This window comes from Ziziphus jujuba, chromosome 1, assembly GCF_031755915.1.
Source record: "Ziziphus jujuba cultivar Dongzao chromosome 1, ASM3175591v1".
NCBI classification, from domain to species: Eukaryota; Viridiplantae; Streptophyta; class Magnoliopsida; order Rosales; family Rhamnaceae; genus Ziziphus; species Ziziphus jujuba.
The window spans coordinates 16,829,508-16,836,029 of NC_083379.1; the positions used below are offsets into that span (position 1 = coordinate 16,829,508).

The window sequence follows — 6,522 nt, forward strand, 5'->3', positions numbered from 1 at the left end:
TTGTGAGTCATGCATCCAAACTTTATTCAGGATCTCATGATTCAATCATATTTTTATGTAGTTATATACTATAAACAGCTAGTTTCAGATAAGTTTGTCCTTTTTTTTCTTCATTCAAATCCTTTGAAGTCCATACTAACCAATTGATATACAAATTAAGCTACAGGTTCCATATAGAGTATGAAGCAATTCTTAACATGCTGCCGTAAATAATTAAATTTATGCTCAAAATGAATATTATTTGCCATTATATATGATAACCCATCCACACTGCTAACCGGCCAGAGAATTAATGCAATAAGGGGAAAAAAAAAAAAAAAATCTCTAAAGGGTAATGATCATGAATCACTACACATTGATCGATATCTAGCAAAATTCAATTGGCTTCCTGCTTAATTAATTTTACAAAAGAAACTTAGGAAGGCCCACTTTGAAACCAAAATTTTTGACGTCATCTTGCACTTGCTGCCGATATTCCCCAAAGCTGAATTTTCTGTAGACTGAAGGCTCACAGCAACTTTCTATCACAGTTTCATATGAAGGACAGAAGAAATATGCTGTGGAGAACCGCTCCACTTCCATATTTGTCACAACTCGGTGTTCAACACTCTTATAAACATCGTTGCTCCATGCCTGAGTTTAATTCCGAGAAAATAAAAGAAAAAGAAATATGCGTCACACATTTTGTTGATTAAAAGTCAATATCGAAGATTGAAATATGATAATATATATACATACCTGAAACAAGTCTCCAATATTAATAATAAGAGCCTCCGGATTAGGTTTCACCGCAATCCAAGTATCATCTTTAACCAATTGCAATCCTCCAACCTGATCTTGATGCAATATGGTCAGGAAGTCACTGTCAGTGTGAGGCATCAGACCAAATACTTCAGATGGGATGGGACATGGTGGATATCGATTCATTCTAAGAAAACAAGTGCTTGACAAGCAATTTTCTTGGAAGAATGTAGACTTTTGACCCAATTTCTCAGCTAATATTTCAGCTAATTTTTGCGCCAGGTTGGAAACTTTTGCTGCAAATTGTTCCATTGTTGAGCTGTTTAACATTACAAAGGAAACACACAAAAGTAAAACCATTAGCAGCTGCTTACTACTAATTATAATCTTAAGACATTCTCGAAGTTAGAAAGTGGAAACATAGAAGTATATATATATATATATATATATATATATGGCTCTCTAACAAATAGCAATTAATTACATGAAGACGCATTTCAAGCTAGAAATGGGAGTAGAAAACAAGTAGACAAAATAAGTAATATTTACAAACTAGCCAAGATAATTTCCATGAGAATTAAGATGCACAAAATGAAGTAAAAACATAATTAGCCAAGGCCATTATAATATAAAAAAGAACAAAGAACCATAATTAGCCAAGGCCTTTATAATATAAAAAAGAACAAAGAATTGACCAAAACATAATTGTATATTTATTGCCTGAGCCCTGGTTAACAATTAAGATTTACTCTATACTTAGCCAAGGCCATTATAATATAAAAAAGAACAAAGAATTGACAAACACAAAACTGTTTATTAATTGTCTGAGCCCGGGTTCGAACCGGGGACCTCTAGTGTGTGAGACTAGCGTGATAACCAACTACACCACCCAGACTAGCTAGGTGCTGATAGCTTCACCTCATAAAGCGCTTATACAGCATAACTGTTTGAGAAAATAGCAAATTTGCTAAATGGTTTTAATGAAGATTTAGATTCTTCTTTATTTTTTCTTCTTTCTTTTTTTGGTAAATAGATTCCTTTTCTATGGTTTTTAATAAAGTCTGAGTTTCACATTGATAAAAATTCAAGCCAAAAGCTTTCCCATCACATACAATCAGGGAAAAACACCAAAACAAAATATTCGACCACTTGTATTGTTTCTCTCCCTTTGTAATTTAATGAACTAGCTAGGCCTAATTTGCAATATTTCTCATATCATATGACCTAAAAAGTTTCTTTTATTGAAGATTATCTTTGTTACCAAAAAAAAAAAAAAATTATTGAAGATTATCTCTCTCTCTCTCTCTCTCTCTCTCTCTCTCTCTCTCTATATATATATATATATATATATATTTTTTTTTTTTTTTGGTAGCCCTATTCTTGGTTCACTAGGGCCCACTGTAGTAAATTTTGTTCTCCCATGTCTTCTCAAGAAATGGATAAAAAGAGCATAAGTAAAAAAGAAACAAAAGTACAATAGGGAGTTACAGGTGACCTATTACCGGTAATAGAATGACTCTGTACAAACGTATATACCTGAGAGTATTTAGACCATCGGAGCCAGAAATGTTGGAGAGGGGAATGTGAAAAGCTTCAGACCATGCAACCTGGCGCAGGCATGTGGCCGTTGGTGTTCCCCATCGGTAGCTTCCGGCTGAAAAGTTCAAGTACTTGTTTTCTTGGCTCTTCATGTCGAAAGGTTGGCTGAACACCTTTTTCTGCTCGGACCTCATCTTCTCCAGAAGCTCAGAAGAAATTCCATGGTTCACAACCTGAAAGAAACCCCACTCCTGCGAAGCCCTAGCTATCTGGGACTTGCAGTTGTCTATCTCAGCTTCATCACCAAGGTCTAAAAGGCTCAGGTCGATCAACGGCAGGTCGCATTCCTCGACGAGAAGAGGGTAATTGCTAGTACTACCACTGCTGGTTGGAGATGGAACTGCTTTGTTGATGATGGTTTTGTCGAAGAAGGACTTGTAGGCCTTGTGAAATGGTGGGTCCGAGTCCATGCTCATTAGCGGCTGAAAGACATATAATACGGTAAAGATGGAGGAAAAAGAATGTTTTAGAGGACGGAAAGGTTTAAAAAGGGCTTAAATTTTAAAAAAACTAGTGGGGTTTTTGATTTTGGAGATGGAGACAGGGAGAAAATAAAAAGATTGAAACAATATGTTTTCTTCTGTTTCTTGTGTTCCCCTTTCGTCGTCGATGAAAACGTTTTGGCTTTTTCTTTTCCACTTTTTGGACTTCGGGTGACACAGTCGCTTCCATGTCTTTTTGTTACACTTGAAGATATCTATATTTTCTTTTTCTTTTTCTTTTTATCTTTACTTTGATTTTTTTTGTTTTTCTCTCTCATTTTAATTTTGTTTTTCGGCTTCAATTTTGTTTTATTTTGATTCTTTTTCTAGTGCAAGGTTGAGTAGCATTTTAATTGCTGGGGTAAACATCAAAGAAAAGAAAAGTGCGCTATCTAGCTATTTGTCATCACGTGGGATATAAATCTTTTATTCCTATTTTCTTCTCCCCATTCATGTTCACCAATCGAATATTATCTGATCATTTAAAAAAAAACAATTATTATTATTCACTTAGTTTGTTTTATTTATTGTTAATTTTTTGAAATAAAATGATATTCGATCCATGACATATGAAGATGAGGATTAAAAAATGGACAGAAAATGCAGATCTCATCACATGATTATCAGTAATAGAAGTCATATTTCCACATGACAATTTAATTGGTTATCCTTATGGAATTTATTTTTAGTTTTGAAAAATCTAAATGGGTGATGATCACAAAAGATAACAAATACAAAATCGCTAAAGAATATAGGAAAACAAAAATGGCTGAATTACTATTGCACGCAATTAATCCATAACATCTTTAACTAAAAACAAAAAACCAAAAAAAAAAAAAAAAAAATTCTCTTAAAGCTTCACAAAAACTTTGAATTTTATATTACAAATTTACAATAAGCATATATACCATTTTTTTTTCTTTTCTTTTTCTCCCCTTGGGAAAGGCTCTTCACCTATCTTGTACCTAATATATATTAAAATGCTTTTTGTCATTATAACGACCATCATAAGACATACATATTTACATAATAATTTAATTAATTGGCACTTTTTTTTAAGTTCACTTTTCCATATTAAATTTCTAATTTTTAAAAAAATCAAAATATAAAATAAATACAGTTAAATAAAATAAAGCTAAATTAATATCAAAATTCTTTTCATTTGATTTTTTTTGAAATAATTAATTCGAAGACTTCAAATGTTTTCTAATCTATATTTTAATTAATTTTATTTAAATTAAGCAATAATTTTTTAATTTGAAAAAAAAAATTATGTGATGATTTTAATCAAATTAGTTTCTTTTCACCAAGTGATAATTTGTCAAATATATTTTACTAAATGTAAATATATTCAATTAAATATATTTATCAAGTATATAACTTACTTAAAAAAGCTCATGCAATTAAAATTGTAATATAGTTCTTTATAAAATAGGAAGAATTATCACATAATTTAAATAAAAATAAATTAAAGATATAGAAATTTTTTTAAAGTAAATTAATTATTGCAAAATAAATAAATAAATAAAAGGAAATTTTTAACTTGAGTAAAAGTATAAGGATAATTTACTCTCCTAAAGGGTGTAAATGATATTTATTAAAAACTTAAAGAATATTTTTGTATTTTTTCCAAATTTTAAAAGATGTAAACAAAAAATTCCTTTATTTAAATGAGCTTTTTGCACATAAAATAAGTCATTACATTATTCACCCAAAAAAAAAAAAAAAGTCATTACATTTAATAGAAAGATAATATGTATGTTCGTACATAACATTCTCTTTGGGACATAAATTTTGTACTTCGGGCTGTGTGTGATTACGGTTGATGATTTGAAAGCTGCATTGTTATTATTATTATTATTTGCTGAAAGATTTTGAGCTACAATTGCAACCGCTCTCGAGCTACCATCCATATACATTAAAATGGTTTATCCAATTGAAGCTGTCGCATAGATTTTTCTAAGACTCTTACTTTTATTAATTTATTCTTTCTAAATGCTTTATTTTTTTTTGTATTTTTTTTATATCGAAATAGATATTAAAAAAATTATTTTGTTAGCAGAAGAAAACAAGGCTATGGTCGTATACGATGGAAACCTGACCACCGACTGTCCAAGATTTACCTATATAAAGACATAAAATTTCAATATTTTAAGCATTTCAATTACCAAGGATGTCTTAATTTTATTCATATCTCTTTTCAGGTTTTTCCGTCAACTATATTCTAGAGCTTCTTCATTGAATTGTAATAGAAGAATGGAGAAATATTTTCCAACCTGATATTACCACATTATTGGATATACTAGGCAAACTTTCTTACATTTCTTTCTAGAAGAATTAATTATTATTTTTATTTTTATTTTTTATCTTTAAACAAAAAGAAATAAAAAGAATTTTGGGGAGGGGCCAAGGTTTTGATCGGATATTCGGAATTATGGTGAGGCATAAATTTGTTCAGAAGGTAACAAAAAGATACTTTATTTTCAGCAAAGAGGGGATCTGATGCTCTGATATGCACATGGTATATACATCTGGGTTTAATTTTATGCATTTTCTCTTGTTTGCTAAGCACAATCAAACAAAGACATTTGGAGATTGGAAATTCTGATATTACCTTGCCAGGAATATTGTGAGGAGATAAGAATCCTATATTTCAAGGCTGACCAAACAAGAGCCTTTGAATCGGAAAAACCAGACGGCCAATACATTTTCACCTGAATTCTCTAGGACACACACACACACACACACACATATATATATATATATACATATATATGTATATACAAATACATTTTTAGTTAAGGATCCTCTAAGCTAGAGATAATTATATGGCAAGTGCTAAGAATTGCCACATTTCATCTACAGTTTTAGATTTCAATTCAAGTTTTAATGATTAATTTATCCAATTATTAAGCTTTTACTATATAAGCATCTCATGTTTAATTTTTAGAAAAAAGACTTTGTATATAATATGTCAAATTTTTTTTTTTTCAAGTAATATGATAGTATTTGACAAAAGACCTATGAAATCAAACCTTTAAATTTAGTTTTAAAAATATATATAGCCCAATTAAACAAATCCAAGCATATTCAATGGCTGGATTGGAGATCTTAACCTAATATTATCAGGTAATTAAACTCTAAGATGTATATAAACAGTAAATCTAAATTTACCAATCAAGTAGAAAGCATAAGTAGAACATCTGTGTGTATCTATATAGTTTAATTAATTACCTGGTTAAGAGTCTTCTTGTCGAGCTTTTCACACTCCACCATTGTTGCGTAGCTCTTTATAAACTTTGCAATGCAACAGCAAAAACTGATCTATCAATGAAATTGCTGCGTTTTTGTTTTTCTGCCAAAAAAAAAAGAATGGGAATAATAAAAGGGTTGTGGCTAAACATGGGAAGTTGATATAGACAGACATAAAAAGGATCTGGACATCACTTTCTTGACGATCGAGTGACGAGGAAGTTGGAAAAAAGATAACAGCTAAGAAAGAAAATGGTTACTTGCATGGCAATGCACGGAGACTTTGACGTCCGCTTATAGTTTTAACGATTTTTCAAAAGCTATTTCTAGCTAAATGGCCTAGCTTATTTATCCTTTTTAAAGAAAATTTTTGTTACAAAAAATACAAAATGGATATCCTTGTTCAACCAATGGTATAGTAAGTGAAGCCTTGACAACCAATCAAGAA

At 30.5% G+C, this 6,522-nt stretch overlaps 1 protein-coding gene and 1 non-coding gene across 3 annotated transcripts; both read right to left on the reverse strand.

The window, feature by feature from the left end:
• Nucleotides 1-218: 218 nt before the first annotated feature.
• Nucleotides 219-6,522, reverse strand: LOC107419914 (gibberellin 2-beta-dioxygenase 8). Of its 2 annotated transcripts, none has more exons than XM_060813831.1 (4): nt 6,057-6,522; nt 2,278-2,762; nt 739-1,060; nt 219-633 (listed from the first exon to the last, which is right to left on the reverse strand). In XM_060813831.1, the coding sequence occupies exons 1-4, from the start codon at nt 6,096-6,098 to the stop codon at nt 403-405; spliced, it is 1,080 nt and encodes a 359-aa protein (XP_060669814.1). In that variant the 5' UTR covers nt 6,099-6,522; the 3' UTR covers nt 219-402. The 2 variants fall into 2 exon arrangements, with proteins under 2 accessions (XP_060669814.1, XP_060669815.1); XM_060813832.1 differs by having other exon boundaries at nt 2,278-3,296; nt 6,057-6,520.
• TRNAV-CAC (transfer RNA valine (anticodon CAC)) lies at nt 1,563-1,636 on the reverse strand. The gene has a single exon. It is a non-coding gene; the product is annotated as a tRNA-Val (tRNA).

Excerpts from the sequence above, each read along its gene's own strand:
- LOC107419914 (XM_060813831.1), bottom strand. The coding sequence starts at position 6,098 with ATGGTGGAGTGTGAAAAGCTCGACAAGAAGACTCTTAACCAG. Across the intron at positions 2,763-6,056 it reads ACAAGAAGACTCTTAACCAG|CCGCTAATGAGCATGGACTC; the intron begins GTAATTAATTAA and ends TATGTCTTTCAG. Across the intron at positions 1,061-2,277 it reads GATGGTCTAAATACTCTCAG|CTCAACAATGGAACAATTTG; the intron begins GTATATACGTTT and ends AATGTTAAACAG.